Below are 18952 nucleotides of genomic sequence, written 5' to 3' on the forward strand. Positions count from 1 at the left end.
CATTGTTACATACTTGGAGAAGGATCTTAGCTAAATCTGCCAAACTCCTGACAAATGATCAGAGAGGGAAAAAAAAGCAATCTGAAATCCAGCAGATTGTTGTTTTTGCTCTATATTCCAGCATCTGCAGATTCTTGTGTCTCCTGACAAATGAACTGTTCCGCTGTTGTCACAAAAAAATGTGTATGTGCAGACAGACAGCAACTCTCAATACAATTTCTAAATTTAAATACAGCGAGGTAAAAGGCCCTTTCAGCTCACGAGCCTGTGCCTCCCACATACACCCAATTGATCTACACCCCCGATATGTTTTTGACTGGTGGGGGGGAACTGGAGCACCCGGAGGAAACCCACACAGGTACAGGGAGAATGTACAAACTCCTTACCGACAGCATGGATTCAAACCCCAGTCACAGTAGCTGGCTCTGTAACAGTGTTCCACTAACCACTATGCCACCTTAATCATAGTTTCTCTACCATTTCTAAATCAGCAAGGAGCAAAGTTATGAGGAGACTGATGAGATGAGCACAAAGGATAAGCTTCAAACCTAATCATACATGAGAAAGGTTGTGTGTGGAACAGATTGTTGATACCAGCTGTAATACCAGAAAAGGCACACAATGTCTTTGTTCCACCCTATCTACCACCTAACTGGCCTTGAACTATTCACCGCCTAACTGGCCTTGAATTGCTGATACAATGAAAACAGAGAGTAGGCTTGATTCATTTTATCAATTATGCTGATCATTCCTGGTTTTGAGATAGTGAGAAGACATAACCGAGATTATAAACCCATCTTCCATGGAACACAAGCCATTGATTTCTCTGCTATCTCGTACCACAGGCTGCCTGAAGAATGCTCAGAGTGAACATTCGTATGGGATATGGGTAACACTGAGTGACACTGAGTAGAGGAGAGGAAATCTCCAGCATGCACAAGAAGGCAAATAACCTAAAAGGAAAATAAATATTTCAATTTTTTGGTAGGATTTCTCATATTTAATTCTCTATGTAATGAAGAACATAACTTCTCTGAATTGTAGATCACTCATCATTCTGAAAACACCTGCCAATCTCTAAGCAATATTTCATGTTTACATCTTTCTCTGTGGTCTTATCCTTTGTTTAATTCTGGAAGACTTTGCAGTGTGAAATAAGATAATAAAACTATATTAGGAAAAGCATTCCATGGAGCATGAAAGGACCGTCTGGACTTACAGCCACTCAAGTTGATGGAGGTCTTGAAACACTCCAGGCTCCAGGACCATGATTCGATTGTGACTCAGAAGTCTGGTGGAAAGAATAAAGAAAGGTTTGGCATGAATACAAGAAGACTCCAAATGCTCTACACTAAATACTTACTGAATGACAAAGTGAAATGGTGCAACTAATGAACAGTTAGCATGATCTCACAAACAACAGGCTGCTTTGCTAATATTTATTAAAGGCCAGTGATTGGCTGAGATCCGAGGAAAAAGGTCCGGTGGTACCGAGCAAAGGCAACATAATTTTAATATTTTGGGGTTCATTCATGAGTCAGGAAATAAACTGTCCTTGAATCTGGTGGTGTGCGATCTCATGCAGTACAACTCCAATTATCCAAAATCACATTCTCCAAAACACTAATTTATCTAAAATATTTTTTAAAATTCAGATAAATGGGGATATTCGAAACAAATCAGAAATCCTTATTTATCTGAAATTATTTTGGAGCCAAACTGACCTTGCAGGTTGAAAAGACATGAAATTAGAACCACTGTCCTCATTTCAGGTAGCTCCCTCTTTTTAGAAATATAGCTGATCTAAAGATGGCGGCGCTGCTGGAGCCACTGTAGGCGGCAGTGCTGCCGCGGACCCACGGGGAACGGGGAAGCGGAGATGCAACGCTCCCATGGGGTTCAGCCACCCAGTCATCTGCCGTCAGCTCCGGACAGGCTTTGAATGGCCCATTGAGGGAGCCGACAGGGGTTTTATTTGAAATCCCACAACTACGGGTCTGTGCCCAAGATGGCGCAGCCTACTATTCGGCAGCAGCCATGAGGGGCTGCAGACTCATGGGAGGCAGAGGACTGGAGCAGGGCACCAGAGGATGGGAAGATCACACACTGTCTGAGTAGGGACAGCAGAGGCGATAACCCATGGGACAGTGACCACGGTGGTGAACCAGTGAGGGGGCTCCACAGCTAGGGGACCAGTGCATGCGGTGGGCTGCTGGCGACTTGAGGCGAGGAACTCGTGGAATCTGTGGGCTGCTGACGACGCCTGTCGGGAGACTCACGCCGGGCTGTGGACTGCTGAAGACCGGCTGGAGGGGTACCAGGTATCGGAACCAGGATGCAAGGAGGTGCTGAGGGCACCAAAGGGTCCCTGACCCTGTCGGAGATTTGGATCTGGAGCTCGGGTCGCTGATGGTTTGGACTGGACACTGTGTGGCTGTGGAGACTGTGGAACTGCTGGAGGGGAATCAACAGACCCTCGGTGACTCTTGGGGGGGGATGCTCTCTTTTCCTTCTCTCTTTCTGACTGTAAGAAGCACTTAGGCAATTTCTGTCAGTGGCAAATCTGTCTGCCTCGCAGCAGGTAAAAATAAATTATATGAAACTGTTTTATTTCTATGGTAATAAATTGAATCTAGAATCTCTCTTTCCATTTCTTCTTTACCTTCCCCTATTGGCTTTTTTCTCCAACTCTTCCCTCTGAAACTGCACGCCGCTGTCTCCCAGCTGCAAGCGGTTGGAAGAATCCATTCTCTGGGCATCATCAAGGAGAGTGGCTGCCTGGGCAGGAGTGAGACCTTGAGCTCAGTGATGTTCCCTTCGCTCCCTCCCTCCTTGGCACACCAGAGCTCCCAATGCAGATTCCAAACCCTCTCCTCGGCCTTCTACCGCACACGCACACCACACTCCACTAGGCCTATGTGAGGATTCAGAGTCAGGACTTGAGTGTACCAACAGGAGCTCTGGTGTCCAGGTAGACAAGAGCCTGCCAACTCACTAGTGAGTGTTCCACCAGCCTGGGAAGCCTCCCTGGAGATCAGCAGGAGTGGTAGGGACATGTCGGGGATCGGCGGCAGTGGCAGTGATGTGTTGGGGATCGGTTGCAGTGGCAGCGGGGACACGTGGATTGGTGACAGTGCCTGGGATGAGTTGGGGGTCGACGACAGCCATTGGGAAGTCTTGGTGATTGGCAGAGGCATTGCAGCCAGCATTTCTTTGGTGAGAATTAAACATTATTTTAATGCTTAAAAAGCCTTCCCTTGTTGTTTGCTGTTGTTTATACACTAATACAAGTGATTTGCTGTTGCTACTGGACTGTTTTTAAAAAATGACCAGTTCTCCAAAAAAAGCCATCAATCAGACATGGGCTCGGTCTCAACCATTTCGGTTAATCAGAGTTGTCTAGTAAATCTTCCTGATAGGAGTGATGGTGAAGAGAGCATGGTGGGGTTCTGTATGTTGACTGCTTTTCCAAGCCACTGGGAGTTCGAAATCAAGTTGTTGGAGGGAAGAGGGTGTGGATGGTGGTCATTGTCCTTCTGAGCCCCTCCTATCTATAAATCTGTCCAAATGTCTTTGGAAAATCAAATAAATGCCCACTTTTGTCATTTCCTCTGGCAGCCTATTCCTGTTATGCAACACTTCTGAGTCAAATCATACCCCCTTAGGTCCATCTCCCCTTTCACCTTAAACCTATGACCTCTAGATTTATCCTGGGAAGAAGTCTGTGATCATTCATTACATCCATGCACCTCACGATTTTATAAACCTCTTCATGATCACCCCTCAGCCTCCTACACTCTGGGGAACAAAGAGCCAAACCTTCTGACCTCTCCCTATTTAAAAACACCCTCTAATCGCAGCTACATCTGAGTGAATCTCCAAATGGAGACTTTATCTCGTTGGATTCAGATCCACATGAAAAAAAAACATCTTAGTCCGCTGACTGCCACAGAAAAATTTTAACAAGATTGAACCTTGTGAAAAAATTAAATAGTTTATACACAAGGAAGAATACTGTTTATTGTTCATCTGAGATGTGTTGAGAGTTTATTGTCATTATGTAAGCACAGTGTACAGATGCACCAAAATTCTCACTTGCTGCAGCCAAGCAGGTCTATAAATGAAAAAGATAGAATGGAGTGGGCTGATTCGATAAACTGTTCGTCCTTGAAATACTTACAATTTTGTCAAATTGAAGAGTCCCAAAAAGGCTTTTCTGGATATGGAACTAATGGAGTTAAATTGCAACATCCTTTGGAATAAAAGTCAGAAATCAACTTTAAAAGTAAGCCAAAAGAAAATGCAGTCAACATCTAGATTTTCAAAGAGGTTGTTTCGATGAATGAATTACTGTGAAGATACATGTTTAGTCGTGGTTGATAATCACACTCCAAATATTTTCATAAGACGTGATTAAAGTGAAATAATTGAATAAACTTGCTTTCTTGGGAACAGTGCAATCTATTGAAGATGGCCAGTATTCAATCTTGTACGATTATGTTGATCTTTATATCTTAATTCAAGTCAATATTTCAAGTTCGTGCACATCCTCCAGAGTCTCTAGGGTCAGAAATGAATGGCATACTCTATATGGCAGTGCATGGGTCTTGGATAAATTCTTTTAAGGAAGGTCTACTTTTATGGTCATTTTATTTGCTAAGAGTCAACTTTGCAATGCAATGAATCACTTGAATTACAATGTTAAGCCACAACATAAACAGCATTAGGCTATTTGTAACGTGGATATCAGATCTTGAAACACTGAGAGACAGTAGCACAGGGTGCGGTCAGCATGGTCTGGCGGTTTTGGATGTTGTGCTACCGTAGGCATGGCATGGTTAGCGTAGCCTTTACAGTGCCAGCAATCAGGTCTGGGGTTCAAATCCCGTGCTGTCTTTAAGGAATTTGTACCTTCTCCCCGTGTATGCGTGGCTGCTCCAGTTTCCTTCCCCCCCCTTCAAAATCTTCCAGGGGTGTAGGTTAATGGGATGTAATTGGGAGGCATGGACTCATGGGTGAAAGGGCTGGTTACCAAACTAAACCTAATAGCAGTCAGTAATTTGGCAGAGTTGAGGCAGCAACAGGACCTTGTCAACACTTAAAGGATGTGCTGCAGGAGATGTATTCCCATGCAAAAAAGTATAATCTTAGGAATGGACAGAGCACCTTTGTTAAGATATGGCGGCCATATCTGAAGTACACAGGAGAATGATTGAAGCCACACCCCGACAAAAAGACCTATAGAGATTCACCAATAGATGGTCCAAGAAAAGTAGCTATTACAAGGGGTGGCTCCACAGCTTCGATGGATACACACTGGAAAAGCTGACGCTACACCTAGCCTCTCTTTCCTTCTTTCTCTCTTGTTATCTCAATTTCTCCTTATCTCTCTGGAGGGGGGATGGAAATGGGAGGGGGAGAAACATCGTGTATATTATATATATAATATATATATATATATATATATATGTAGATTGCTGGTTTAGTAATGGAAAATCAAAAATAAGATATTCTTTAAAAAGGATGTGCTGCAGGATCAACTGACAATGTAGTATTCTCCAGTGGATGAGTGGAAAAGCTTCATGGTAGATTGGAGGAGAGGATAAATGCTGATCTGGATTGTTCTTTGATTTGGTACATTAAATGTTACATTTTAATGATATTTACACATTTCTTCCATAAAGGCAGACTAATAAGCATATATTTAGCCACCCAAATCATGTCAGCATCTTAATTGACTGTGGCACGTTTTTCTGTAGAGGCAGCCCCAGGTTATATCTTGAGAATGGTTTTAAACCAATTTCTCCATATGCTAGAAATGTCTGCTTTGTGTAGCTATGACTGATATATATCACTCCACATAAACTAACTAAAATTATTTCATTTCATCAAATATTCATCTGAACACCATCCATAATGAAACTAATGGAAAATATATGGTATCTGGTAATTAATGGACATCACTGGACACTATTATTAATACAGGTTGAACCTCTCTCATCTGACGCTCTGGTCTGGCAACTCCCATGGTCCAGCATGTTTGAATCTCCCACCGTTAGGCAGCATGAGACTCGAAATCTGGTCCAAATCGCAGGTGCTGTAAAGGCGTTACAATAACCACTAAGCCAACTGTGGTGCCCCATAGTATTTCCTGTTTTAAGCTTTGTTCGACCTTTAATAGGTTACATAGGGGGTTCCCTTAGGGGGTCAATTTCTGTTTTCCAGCATTTTCTGTGGTCTGGCAATGGCCAGTTCCCATCATCGCTGGATTAAAGAGATACAACCTGCACCTTGAAAAATGCTTTAAATATGAGTGAGATAATTTACAATAAAGTTGGATTTCCTTAAGTTAGGTCAACTGGGAGCTCCTGCATGGTTTCAAAATTAGACTACAATTTGCTTAGATTTCACCATCTATGGTTGATGTAGCGGTTTGCACAACAGGACCAGAGTTCAAATCCTATACTTTCTATAAGGAGTTTGCATGTTCTCCCCATATCTGCATGGGTTTTCCCCCCACTGTTCAAAATATATGGGGTGAGAGGTTAATTGGGTGCAAATTAGGTGGCACATCAAATTTTTTAAAATGTGCCTTAAATTAGTGGTCACCCTCTATGTATGAATCTTGACAATCATCTGTGTCAATTGCTATTTGGTTTCCAGTGACTAATTAATGAGTCCATTGTTACAGAAATACTTACAATACATCCAGTTCCCGATATCTGATGAACATTTCATCTGTGAGAGTTGTTATGTTGTTATAATTTAGTTTTCTAGATGGAGAGATGCAAAATCCATTCTAAATACATGGTTCATGTTATTTACAATGACATTTATAACAGCAGAGAGCTCTTATCTGGAGCCAATGTTCCAAACTGGTATGCTCTCACAGGATTAAGGATCAATATCGTTACAAACATTTCAACAGAAGAGTCAAGTAACTCATCATGTCAATTGTTGTCAACCATCCACATTCTCAACCCTGATATTTCCACGGATATGTTAAGACTTTTCATTATTCTTTCCAATGTAAAGGACAAACACTCTCAACTCATCTCTGAAATGAAGCATTTTGTTTTCTCCACTCTGGGAGAGAGCATTGCAAAGGTCTGGAGGTCAGAAGGAACTGAAGCAAGGATTGACTATGCAAATACTCCTGCCTGCTCTGCTGTTCAGTATTATGACTGATCTTTTACATCTGTGTCACTTTCTGCACTAACCAGAAGTTCAAGCTTTGGTTGTCCTCTTATTGAAATGTACCTAACCTGTACCGCAGCTCTCTCTTACACACACATTCCCACTGCTCGTTATTTTTCCAGCCAGCATTCTTGGACTTCAATTCTTCTATCCAAATCCCTCTGCGTTTTGCTGACCTTATCCTGATTGCAGGTAGCTATGTTTGTTTCAGGGAGCTCTTTCTTTGTTCTCCAGAATTAAACCTTATCATAGTGTGAACATTGTTCCCAATGTACTCCCTGGCTGTAAATTTCTCTACTTTAATCACTTCTTTGCAAAGGATCACATTCATCAACATCTCGAGGGAGAGCAGGAAATATCAAGAACATTCCTTTGACCAATCACTGTCCCATTCAATTTTTGAGCAGTTTAAATTTTCCATTATCACTACCTCAATAGTTTTTGCATCTTCAATCATTACTTCGTACTCTTGCTCCTCTCTCTTCTCAACAACATTTGATGCCCCACATAATATACTACTGCATGATAACACCTTTATTGTACATCATAATAATCCACTGAATTACTTTGCTCCCTTAAAGACATTCTTTACCATTAATATCAAAATGAATCAGAAATTATTGTCATGAACAAATCATGTTTCTTAAAAAATGCCAGTGCTGCGGAGGAATGGGGCGTGTGACTCTCTGGAGCTCCTATTACCTGGTTCTCCATGAGATTCTACTACCTGGTTATCATGGTGACAGGTCCGTTCAGGTTTTAAATGGCCTGCAGAAGGATCTGGCAGCATTTCTTTGAACATTAGTGAACTCAAGGAGGTCTGTGCCCAAGCTGACAGCACCCACATTTGTCAGCAGACCACAAGGGTCGCAGACTCCAGGGGTTTGTGAGCACCAGGTATCAGGATTGGGATACATGAGGGTGCCAATGGCGAAAAGGGCTCCCGAAGAGGCTCTGGTGTTAGCAGCTTTCTAAATTGTTATAGAGATTAGAAATGTGGTGGTACACCACCGGCCTACTGCAGGGGACAACCTCTGTACCTGCAGGAGTGTAAGGGGACAGGACAACACCCGGTCGGATGTTTTCACTCCTCCAAAGGAGGATATAAGCCTATGCCAGCCTCCCGAAGCTCACTCAGAGTTACTGCAACTACAGCAAGCCTGGCTCTGTGGAAGTCTTTGTGGATTAAAGCCTGTTGTACAGACTTTACCTTGTGTGTATCTGATTCTGGTTAACAGCGCACCACAATTTAATCCACAAAATTTTCCCATGGCTGCCATGGAAAATTTTTTGTGTATTTATGTATAAAACAACAAAAGAATTTTGAATACCTTGCAACCAAGAAGATGAGATCCCATCTTTTTTTAAAGCAAAATCCATAACACCCTGGCATGATATTTGCATACAAAATTTGCACCAGCGGCTTACCAACTTTATTAAGATATATTACGCATCTACACAAACCTAACCTTTGCAATTTGAATAATCTTACTAAATGTTATTTTAATTCCAACTCTTCCAGCTAGTGCTGCTTGTAATGGAGGATTTAGACCAGCTTTTGCAAGAAGGGAGACCTAATCTAATTTACACCATGAGGCCCAGGATGCATATGAATTAGTAGATACATCTAAATTCCACCATGAGGCCCAGAGATGCAGTTGTTTTTTGTTGGTCGCAGACTGTCAGGAGACCTTGAAGATAATTAAATCATTTATTCAAAAAAGAGATAAGCTATGAGTAAACAACTTTTGGGTAATATAAGCCACGGTCCCACTGCTGAAGTGGAGACTCTCTGAGGGGTGGAAACGTCTGTCAGCAAGAAGAACTTCTAGAGTCCAGCTAACGTCCCGGTCGGGGGAGGTGGAGAAGCTGCTACCAGCGCCCCGACAACCTACTCCAAGTGTGCGGACATTGCCTCGCTTCGGCAGTTGGGACCAGTCCAAGCGTTGATAAGTCTAATTGGGAAGGGCTTGCATATTGTAGTTTGAAATCAGCTTTTGAATTTGTAATAAACATTTGTATAAACTGAACTGCTCTCAGTGTGGGTGTCTATTTTCTTTCGGTAGCTCGAACACTGTGACCAATCTAAAACGAACAAAGTGAGAGGTACAAGTTTACCCAGGACACTGCTTAAATGAAGCATTTTGATGCCCTTGGACACAAGGAAGAACTGTTTGCTGGAAAATAAACATTCCCACAAGTTATTCCACTCCTGAATAATTTTCCCACTTTAAAATTACTTACAGGACAAGTATATTGGAAGAGAACTTTGGCAGGGTGAGAAGCCCTATGTCTTCACAGTTGACTGTTGCACCTTGACACAAGCACTGTTTTGGGTACATCTTAAGTGCTGCAAAGAAAGATAAGTTTGTAAGTAAATTGGTTTACAGAACATTGTAAATAAATTAAATAGACCCTTGTTTGGTTGGAGGAGATCTACTGTCCATCAAGTAGGATCCAGTGGAGGAAAATGAAATACTTCTTTTAAATAGTTAAGCCCAATCTGAAATCTATTTGCATTTCGAATAAATAAATAAATAAAAGCTCCTGGATTTCTAGGCCATAAAATGTTATTTTTCGTATAAAGCTAAATATCAGTTTACTCACCACAATTTTTCTCTTCAATGCCCTGAAGAATAATTTGTGTCACATACCAATCCATAATCTGAGGCCAGCCACTTAAGTCATCTGAAATTGGAAAAATATATGTAAAGATTAATGGTGCCGATTATTTTAATACTTCAGTCCTGAGATGCAGTACTAGATCACCAAAATTAAGCACTTTTTTTCTTTCAAACTTTATTTAAAAGATAGAAAAAAAACATAACATACAGTATAGAAATAATTTTATTTTTACATTAACACCCACTCCACCCTCCCACCCCTTCAGCCAACTCCCTTAAGGGGTCCAAAAAAATAAATATAGATTATATATATATAAAAAGAAAATATTATATATGTTAATAACATTTCTAAGTATATCTAAATGCATATATTTCAAATACGGAGACCACACTAACAAAAGAAGAATAATTATCATGTAAATTATAAGTAATTTTTTCCATGACAATACATACTTTCAATTCATTGTGCCAACGTGATATATTAATCTCAGCATCATCTTTCCAAGTACTAGCAACATATTTACGCGCTATTGATAGCACCAAATGTACAAAAGCAATTTGAATTTTGTCCAATCCCATTCCCCTAAATGAATACAAATTTCCCAACAAAAAAAATTGTTGGATCTAATGTTAATATAAAATTAAATAATTTTTCCAAAACTATTTTAATTCCTTGCCAAAATTATTGAACTTTAACACAAGTCGAAACGGCATGTAGAAAAGTTCCAATACATGAGCAACTTAGCAACTTAGCAATCTTATTTTCTAACTCTAAACTTTCTGCCATATATTGTTTCTTAACTTTTAAACTTTTAAAGCATCCCATATTACAAAATGACTATCCATAGAATTAACATTCTCAGTCAAAAATAAAGAGATATGCTCTTTAACAAAAGTAACAAACTCTTTTTTTCAATAACATTGCGTTAAACTTCCATCTAAATGATGGACGTACTACCTCTGAACTTTCACAAGAAAAAAGTAATAATGAATGATCTGATATAACTCTACTTTTATATTCAGCTCATAATACTCCACCTTGTAAATGTGCTGATATCAAAAATAAATAAATTCTAGAAATGAATCATGTCGTGAAGAATAAAAAGAGAAATCTTTCTTTGTAGGATTAACTTTTCTCTAAATATCCACCATATTTAAATCTTTCATTAACACATTAATTTGTGTTGCCATCTTTGATTTCCTTATACATTTTTGATTTCTGTCCAATAAAGGGTCCAGAACACAATTAAAATCACCACCAACTAAGACATTTTCATTATCTTGAGTTAACAGTAAAAAAGCTTCTGAAATAAACCACTCATCATCTATATTAGGGGCGTAAAGATTCCACAAAAAATTTACAGTTCACTCTTAATACTCTGCCAGCATACCCCACTGAAGATTCCAATTCAAATGGTAATTTTTTTACGAATCAAAATCGCTACTCCTCTTGCCTTAGAATTAAAAGAAGAAGAAAAAACATGACCAACCCAAATCTCTTTTCAATTTCAAATGTTCTTTTTCAGTCAAAAGTGTTTCTTGTAAAAAAGCAATATCAATTTTCATTTTTTTTAATACAAGCCAATATTCTTTTTCTCTTAATTGGATTATTTAATCCCTGAACATTAAAAGTTGCAAAATTAAATTTAGACATCTTTTTTAACTATTAATATATTTACACACTATAAAATAATGCTCCCCTCTATAATTCTTAAAAAAAAACCCTCAAAGAAAAAATAAATAACAGAAAAACACAAAAATAAACACTACCCTAAAAATCTGGGTGTGGTAAACCCACTAGCGGCAGATGACTATCAAAGTTTTCAGTGTCATCCAGCCCCCCCAGCCAGATACATATTTATTATTTAATTAAACAAAATATAGTCCATATATTCAGCCCAATGATTCCATGCCCAACGACTGCTCTGGATCTTCACCATCAAGAAGACTTTGTGTCAACTCTTCTTTCTTTCCATTCTGTCAATTTCCATTTCCATTTACCCTCCTCTTAGGAAACAACGGAGGAGAACACCCATTTCTTCGCAGTTCCAGCAAAGAATTAGCAAAAACCAAAGCATCATGATCATTCTCAAAGAATTGAGATTGAAAAAGCAAACTTACAGCCTTTTCACCACAAAACATCTTTGGCCATATTAAATTCTCTTCATCTTCTAATAACCTCTTGGTTCAAATTGGCATTAAAAAAACTGTTATTTTGAACCATTAATGGAGACTGATTCTGCCATGTTTTCTGTACTGCCATACGTAGAATCATTTCTCTATCTTGGTATTTTAAACAATGAACCAAGACTGCTCTTGGTGTTTGTCCTGGAAGTGGTTTTCTTCTCAGAGCTCTATGAGTCCAATCCAATTCCAAGCCTTCAGGAAAAAGCTCTTTACCCAGCACCTCTGGGATCCAATGCTTAAAAATCAGAACCTTCAATGTCCTCTGGAAGACCAACTATTTTCACATTATTCCTTCGGCTTTGATTTTCCAGCGAATCAATCTTCTTCAATATATCTCTTTTTTTGAATCCCCAATCTACAAAAGAACCTTGCACTTTTTCCATTTTTTCTCTATTACGTTCCACCTGATTTTGACACTCAGAAAAGGCTGTTTCAATTTTCTTAAAATTATCTTGCACAGTATCAACTGATTTTATACATCTGTTAATATCACTCTTAACTATAGTCATTGCTTGTTTCATAGTTGACATTTCATCACACAGGGTATTTTTATTTTCATCTCCATAAATCCTTGATTCACCTGTGGTGATATTTGTTTTGACATATTGTGCATTCGACCAGGAATCCCTTCCAAAACAGTAAACACTGAATCCATTCCAGATGCCACCTCCACTTTTTGAGGTCTGCCTCTTTTAACTGCAGGCTCCTCCTCCTGGACAAATTCCAATAAGATAAGTTCCTCTTCTTCCTCAGTCATCGTAGATCCTTTAGCTGAACAGCTGCGGGTCTGGACACCCGACGCTGGCACCCCGACCTCTTCGGGACATCGGTGTTCGGGCTCCCCCACAGTCCATACTTTATCCAGCAATTCTCGGACCCGGGATGCCCCACGCAATCCAGACAAAGCCGCCGGACGCGCAGGAGCGTCCTCTGACACTACACTGCGTTCCCCCGGGCCACCCAGCGAGGTCGCGGGTTCACGGGTCCCCTTGTCAGCCGTGCCACCCGCATGCACGGCTTCATGTGAATGTGGGTCGGCAAAGGCTGAGCTCACCAAAGTGTCAGCGCCATCTTGCGGAGGCAGATCGGTGCCGAGGTTAAACTCGAACGGGCTGGAGTCCTCTGAGGTTTGGAGACTCCCAACGACAATTCCGTGGATTCAGCTATGCAGCTAGGCCTCAATTCTTCCACACTTTTGTATGGTAATTTTTTTCTGAAGTTGAGGTTTAAATTTTTTCACATTAGATGCCATCATAAATCGCTTTTATTTAAACAACTGTAAATATTATTTTTAACCACTTTTATGCTTTTTTAAAATGAGGTATTTAGTAATCCAGCTGGGGAAAGGTGGAATATACATCTTCATTCTATGCCATCTTGCCATGCTCCCATCACCGAAAACTTTGAACTCAATTAAAGCTGAGTATATTTGGATGTGTTTAAAGTGGGGAAAATTCCATAAACTTAGCAATACTATTTGGAAGGATTTAGATTAAGAACAGTTACAGATGCAAGAAATAAAATATACAAAGGTACTTCATCCTATCTGTTGCATTAAACACAAATTGTTTTGGGAGGCCACTGTGTACAGCAGTAGGAGGTGCTATGTATTGTGGCCAAGTTACTAGACTAATGGCCAGAGACCTGGAAAATTAATTTGGGGTCATGATTAAATCTAACCAGTACAGTGGAGTAATACATATACTGATGTCATTTCATTAATTGGGGAATAAAAGCTAATGCTAATAAATGGTGACGATGAAACCAACAGATGTTTGCAACATTTTACCCCGATCACTAGGAAATTGATAGCTGGCATGCCACTGCTCAGCGATGAGGTTTCCGGCCAAGTCATGTGCAAGGTAAGAGGTAGACATCCCAAGCTCTTACCATTTAGAATTTAAAACATAGAACATTACAGCACAGTACAGGCCCTTGATGTTGAGCTGACCTATATATTCTTTCCAAAAAAAAACTCAACCTTCCCTACTTCATCACCCGTTATTTTTCTTTCATCAATTTGCCTGTCTAAGAGTCTCATCAATGCCCTTAATGTTTCAGCATCCACTCCCAGCAAGGCATTCCAGGCACCCATAACTCTGTGTAAAAAAAACTTACCCCTGATGTCTCCCCTAAACTTTCCTCCCTTCATTTTGTACAGATGTCCTCTGGTGTTTGCTATTCCCTCTCTGGGGAAAAGGTGCTAGTTGTCTACCTTAATTATGCTCTCAAAATCTTGTACTCCCCTTGAATGCTTCAAGTCAAGTCTGCCAATCCACCACCTATCTTGTTGTTTAAGTTCATCTTTTCTCAATAAGTTATCCAAAATAGGTCTTCCTCTAAGGTTGTCAGAGCAGATTGTGTCACTCTCTGGTCGTGCACCAATGAATCCTTTCTCCCTGACAGAGGAGAATACTACTCAATAGCTCACTGTGTAGAGATGCAGACTTCTGCAGTTTCCAGTGTCAGCATCTGAGATAATGAGTGGAAACGTCAGCGTGGATGACCGATTCAGCACTGTTTGATGCTCAGTCACAGTTGCTTACTTAACTGGGAATTCTTGAGAGATGGGATAAGAAGAGGTTCATAAGAGTTGAGGCCAGACATGCATAACTGTACAACAGCTTTTTAAATAAGAGATCATATGAGGAATGGGAATGAGAGAGAGGTGGAGAACATGTGAGCCACCCTGCAATAGCTACTCCATTAACAAAAGTGATGCCCTCTCAGGGTAGTGGCCCATTGAATGCACTTGCCCCATTTGTCTGTTGCTGCTCGTACTGTTCATGTGCCAACCTGAAAGACACAGGAACGTTTGTTGGGTGCTGTCTCTCCCTTGGTTGAATAGTTGCCATTGTGTCGAAGCTCTGAAATCTGGGGGTGAGTAGCAGTTAGGCGGAATACTGTGATCAAACATATGGATGTGAGGTTCGTGATTGTTTGTAGGTGACTCATTTGGACTCATTGTATGAGGCCAGTGGTGTTAGGTTTAGGATTTGCTATTGCATTTATTGGCCTCCAATCATGGTTATAAGGTAATTAAGGCCCTTGAAACACCACTTACTTATGGCTTCCCTTCCGAAAATGAGCTTTTTGTAATCTCCTCCCAATGCCTCGTAGACTTCCTGCAACCGGAAGAAAGAAAGGCTCTTCAATTTATTAAAAGGGAGCCCTTTTTGGAAATTGGGATTGCACACCATTTGTAGAATCCACCTTTCTCTTTGAAGGCAATGAATGACTAAGCTCAGTCCCAACTACTTTCAACCATATAGCCCACTGTGAAGTTGGGCCCTGGGGATGTCCCTGGTGATGAAACAACAAAAAAAAAGTGACAATTTATGGCTATGGCTTCTTCCAAGGATTTTTTTTCCAAATGATTTGTTTATCTCCAAATCTAAGTGATCTACTGATTGGGAATAAAATAAGACCAAACAGTGGTTGGACCCTGATGCTAGTCATCTTTAGACAATAGAAATTGGAAACGTAGTCTCTATGAATCCACAAATATATTCTCCAAAACTGCTGAAAAGCAGCGTAAGAATCCAGTAGCTCTCGAAACATGCATTGTATTTTTGAGAATTTTTTTTAACTAGCTGTTTTGAATTACTTTCCATTACAATAGTTTTGGAAGTCAGTTGAGGAAAAGGTGAGAACAGTGTTTGTTATTGATCTAAATGTTTAACACTCACTAGTTTCAGCTGTCCCTTTCATTATCATCGGATTCTCATGCACAACATCAATGCTCCAGCATGCTCTAACTTGGCACTTCTTCTACAAAGTGAGTGGGTGGTCAGATGGAACGAGCAGCCAGACAAACTGGTGGAGGCAGATTCAATTACAGCATTTAAAACACATTTTTACAGATAGTTGGATAGGAATGAATACAGGATTAATATGAATAAATGGAATTAGCATAGCTTGATATCACGGTTAGCAAGGACACTTCTTTGCAGTACAGTTCTTTATCTGTGAGTTCATGAAAACAAAAGGTGGTGAAATATTGCAAGTTTTTAATTTTTGCCATAGATTTTTCAGAATGTACATCTATCATATTGGCCCTGAAATTATATATTAAACTGTTTTATAACTTGTTTTCAGGACATACTTTCAGACACAATTCACATGGACCTCAGCATCCACAGTCAGTCTTACTTTGGATCACACCTACCACAATTGCCTTCATCCGCTCCATTTTCACACTCTTTGATCCCATTGCATTGAAGAGGCTGAGGTAGACACATACTGAGATTACCACATGGGAAGTAGCCAGCAGAGCAGGACACGGTTAGATAATCTGGACCAATCACTTTGCAACCTGCAATGAGAAAACAGTGAAAATCAAATTCTGTAATTTCTCCTGAATTCTCTCAGTTAATTCATTAGTGACTGCTCTACAAATATGACTTTGCAAATTGTTTTTGATTTCAATCATGATGTGCCCCATCTTTAACAACCATTAATTATGCTGTTTTATTTATTATACTCACCATTAACGATACCTTTCTGGTATTGCAAGTTTTCAAATGAACAGAGCTTCACCATGCAACCACGGGGTCTTTGCCCAAGATGGTGGTGCCTTTGCTGGGCAGTGTACCATGAGGGAGTGCAGACTCTGGTGGAGCAGCAGACCAGTGCAGAGTACCAGAAATGGGGAGAACACCCCCTCCCTTAAGAACGAGAACATAGAGATGACCCAATAGGGCAGTGACCACAGTTGAAAGGCCTACACAAGGTGCAGTTGAAGTTCTCACACAGGTTGTGGGCTGCTGAAGACTGGCTCATGGGAGCCAGGTATCGGAACCAGGATTCAAGAGGGTCCTGAGGGAAAGAAGGGTTTCGAGTGCTAAAAGCTTCCTGACGATATCAGAGGTTTGGATCTGAATCTCAGGTGGCCAATAATTTGAACTGGAGTCTGTGCAGCTGCAGAAGCACTGGAGGTGAATCCACGGACACTCGGAGTTTCTGAAGGGACTCTCTTTTCATTCTGTTTCTCCTATGTTTAGGGGCACTGGGCAATGCTTATGGTGACTCTGTTTGTCTTACCGCAGTCAAAAGTTGAAGTGTATCATGTACGTTACATTTTTAATGTGTTATTATGTTACAATAAAAATATGGCTCATATAATTTCTCAACTGAGAAAGTGAAAGATGCTACAAAAATGCTAGTCTTTTTTGCCTCGATTAATGATGATTTCCTTTATTTTGTTGCAATTGTTCTCTTTATTCAATCCAATTTAGTAGTATCGATACACGTTGATGTATTATTCCTAAGCCCTTAGTGTGAGCAATGAACAACTGTGGTTACTGCTCCAGACCTGATCAGATCAGATTCAGATTTACGTCGCAAACCAGCAGCAAAAGAAATTCACCAAGACAGTGTTATTTTTAAAACAATATATTTATTAATGTGTGTGTATTGAGTGGGGGGGGGGTGTGGGTGGGGAGGGGGGGGAATTACCCAAACCATTATAGTTTAGGGGAAATTCTGGAAAGTCTTTCCCAAAGTTTAGTTTTACAAATCCTATGGTGAATCTCAGATGTTTAAATTGATGCTCTGAAGTAATTATGAAGGAGGTGAGTCACTGAGTGATCAGATTGCTGAAAACTCATGAATCCTTGTTGAGTTGCTTCCAGAGAAATATCCTTTCATACAAATGGTTGTCTAAATTCACTTCTTCCTTGCATAGGGGAAATGAAATATGTGACTTCTACGATGCTTCCGAAACCTAGGCATGGGTCAGACAAAATGACCATCACAATGGTCACAATCCAAATGCAGGAATGACCCTGCTTCCTTTACATAGATATGGGTCAATCAAAATAATCATTGTAATGGTGACGGTGGTTTAATAATAATTCCCCTGACAAGGAGAATCAACAAAATTGTCCATTTCACACAAAGCTATTCACCTTTGTGTTTATCAGATGACTGCCTGATCAATAATGAAACCTGTTTCTTTAAGTGTCCCAAACACATGACTCGTGATCACATCTCTCTGTAAGTGTCCCATCTGTTTTCCTGAATGAACAGCCATTGTTCTTTTGTCTTCTTTCAGAGCATTTACTTTGTTTATAGTCATCACTTAATGGTGCCTGTGAGTCCGTGAGCTGTGGATGGTTTGCAGCCTGTTTTAACCCTTAAAGTGAAACAGGAACTTGCAATATACATAACATCACATACAACCTTTTAACCCTGTTGTGTATTTCAGTTTCTATCCATTGTAATAAAAACACAATATTTGCAAACATTCAGCATGTCAAGCAGCATTTATGGAAAAACAAAGTTAACATTTTGTCTTAAACTCCATCTTATCAGTCTTAACTGAAATGTTAACCCCCTGAATAGCATGGATCTCCCAGTGGCCTACCAATTTCAATTCCACCATCCATGGTCTCATGTACAGCCAGACTAAGACGACCCACAAATTGGAGGAACAACACCTCATCTTCCAACTGGGTCCCTCCAACCAATGGCATTAACATCAACTTCTTTGTCAAAACCATTCCCACCCACCCCCCCCCCCCCACTCCACTTCTTCTCTGTTGCCTTCCTCCAGCTCTTTCTCCCTTCCCTGGCTCCTTTCACACAGACATGATAAATTCTCACCTCTCCCCTTATCATATCCAATTAGCACCTTGTGTTGGTCTGGATTCCTCCCCCAGCCGGCACTGTCTGAATTCCGAGACTTTCTGAGATTTCCTTCTTCTGCCTCATTCTACTTATTCCTTGAAGAAACATCAACAATATATCTTTATGGATGTTGAAAGACTAGCTGAGTTCCTCCAGTATTTCTATGTGATTTTACTACAATTACACCATCTGTAGACTTTCAGTTTCACTTGATTGAGATGTTAACTAAAATGTTAACATTTTAAATAATGATGTTGTCAGACATGCTGGGTGTTTCTAAAATTTTTTTGCTTTTATTTCAATTTTGTGCATCC

The 18952-nt window shown here is 40.2% G+C and overlaps 1 protein-coding gene across 13 annotated transcripts in view; it reads right to left on the reverse strand.

Annotated features, from left to right (window-relative positions):
• Nucleotides 1–18952, reverse strand: part of rxfp2l (relaxin family peptide receptor 2, like) — a 94930-nt gene that overhangs the window by 39442 nt on the left and 36536 nt on the right. For 10 of the 13 annotated variants that reach the window (XM_069892706.1, XM_069892701.1, XM_069892703.1 and 7 more), the window contains 6 exons: nucleotides 16177–16323; nucleotides 9805–9885; nucleotides 9442–9547; nucleotides 6702–6773; nucleotides 4181–4252; nucleotides 1220–1291 (listed from right to left, as the gene is read on the reverse strand). In XM_069892706.1, coding sequence (XP_069748807.1) covers nucleotides 1220–1291; nucleotides 4181–4252; nucleotides 6702–6773; nucleotides 9442–9547; nucleotides 9805–9885; nucleotides 16177–16323 — 550 coding nt within the window. Of the gene's footprint in view, nucleotides 1–1219; nucleotides 1292–4180; nucleotides 4253–6701; nucleotides 6774–9441; nucleotides 9548–9804; nucleotides 9886–15072; nucleotides 15134–15697; nucleotides 15773–16176; nucleotides 16324–18952 lie in introns of those variants that run through there. The other 3 variants (XM_069892707.1, XM_069892705.1, XM_069892697.1) reach the window with 3 other exon arrangements.

The sequence above is a fragment of the Narcine bancroftii genome, chromosome 8 (assembly GCF_036971445.1).
Source record: "Narcine bancroftii isolate sNarBan1 chromosome 8, sNarBan1.hap1, whole genome shotgun sequence".
NCBI classification, from domain to species: domain Eukaryota; kingdom Metazoa; phylum Chordata; class Chondrichthyes; order Torpediniformes; family Narcinidae; genus Narcine; species Narcine bancroftii.